Source organism: Aplysia californica, unplaced genomic scaffold (assembly GCF_000002075.1).
Source record: "Aplysia californica isolate F4 #8 unplaced genomic scaffold, AplCal3.0 scaffold00584, whole genome shotgun sequence".
In the NCBI taxonomy this organism is placed as follows: domain Eukaryota; kingdom Metazoa; phylum Mollusca; class Gastropoda; order Aplysiida; family Aplysiidae; genus Aplysia; species Aplysia californica.
In genome coordinates, this window is record NW_004797854.1 from 287,912 (window position 1) to 289,297 (window position 1,386).

At 40.7% G+C, this 1,386-nt stretch overlaps 1 protein-coding gene across 1 annotated transcript in view; it reads left to right on the top strand.

The window, feature by feature from the left end:
- Positions 1-690: 690 nt before the first annotated feature.
- The window catches only part of LOC106012958, a gene marked incomplete in the record, with an annotated part of 8,157 nt that continues 7,461 nt past the window's right edge, over positions 691-1,386 (top strand). The window contains 1 exon segment of the mRNA XM_013087401.2: positions 691-1,283. Within this exon segment, the coding sequence (XP_012942855.2) occupies positions 1,196-1,283 (88 nt within the window).

A 1,386-nucleotide genomic window follows, 5' to 3' on the forward strand; every position in this document is an offset into this window, starting at 1 on the left:
TATATTTATATATATAAAATCAGCTTGTCTTCAAGCGTTGTCAAATGACGAGTGCGTCCTACGTGAGATGAACCCCCTCATCACCTTCTGCCATCGAATAAGGTTCATACAACTAGATAAAAAGTAGAGTTGTTGGGGTGAGCATCTCCAAATAGTTAATTACAAAAGTTGGTGGGGTCTAAATAGTGGGTAAAGCTGCGGGAAATCTTGCTTGGAGTTAGAGATGCTTTTAGGCTACTTTTGATTTTTTGAATATTGCACCTGTCTATATCGATTTTATTCTGAAAAAAAGGAGGGAAGGGAGCTCATTTTCACTAATTTTGAGGAAATCGGCATTCCAAAATTAGACGATAATTTACCATCTACCTCTACCGCGGCACTATACCTTTTTATTTTTGGCTGATGTGCCATATTGGGTGAAGGTCGGAGTATAAATAAATCTTGTTACACGTATGGTGGGCTTCCAGAAGATAAGAGTTATGGTTATGGTGAGCGCTTCGAATAAACACGTTGAAAGGAGAGGTATCTTTTTTCTTCAATCCGCTAAAAACAAAGAAATTAGTGGCACGTAACATGTAGGTCCTGTCCCCCACAGCCCTGGCAAACCCCCGATGTATTTGCTCTACTCTCCCAGAGAGCTTTGTCAAGAGGGACAAAAATACGGCGCGTGAATTCTAAATCTAACACAGAGAACAAGCGCAGAGACGAGTACTAAACGGCAGTTTGGTGTCGGAAGGAGTCATACATGCCTCATGCTATCAAACTGTGAGTCTGTGATCTTTCTCTGTGTGCTGAAACGGAGACGTGTGACGCCAATTCAGGAGATGTAACTTCCCAAGCTGTCATTGGCTCACTGTTTGCGAGAGCGATGTTGAGCGACGTTGAGCAAAGTTGTTAGCGTCTTCTGAAAAGGAATAGATCTATATGTGCAGTCAGTTAGGGCGTTTTTATTTTTTTGTCAGTGGCACTCACTTTTTTCTACATCCTGCAATCAGATATTTTTTCTGTACACATAATACCTCAATACAATCTGAAAGTGTAACATTTGATTAAGTGAGGCCAGCGAGAGACTGATTTATCGTTTAAACAGTTGCTCAGAATTCGTTTAATCACTATCGGCATCCTTCAGCTGTAGCTTTCTTATCTTCACGATAACTGCTAGGTCTGTGATTGAATTCAAGAGAAAATATTTATTATGATGGGTCATAGTGAGCTTCAATCGTTCTGTGTGGGATTTCTGGTCTCAGCTCTGGTCATCGCCTCATGTGCCCAAACTCAAAGACGTAAGTTGACAGGCTCCATCTTTTCTGTTTTGCTCTTTCGTGTGGTTGTTGTTGTTGTTGTTGTTGTTTTGTTTTGTTTTTCAAGTGTTTTTTTTTTGGGGGG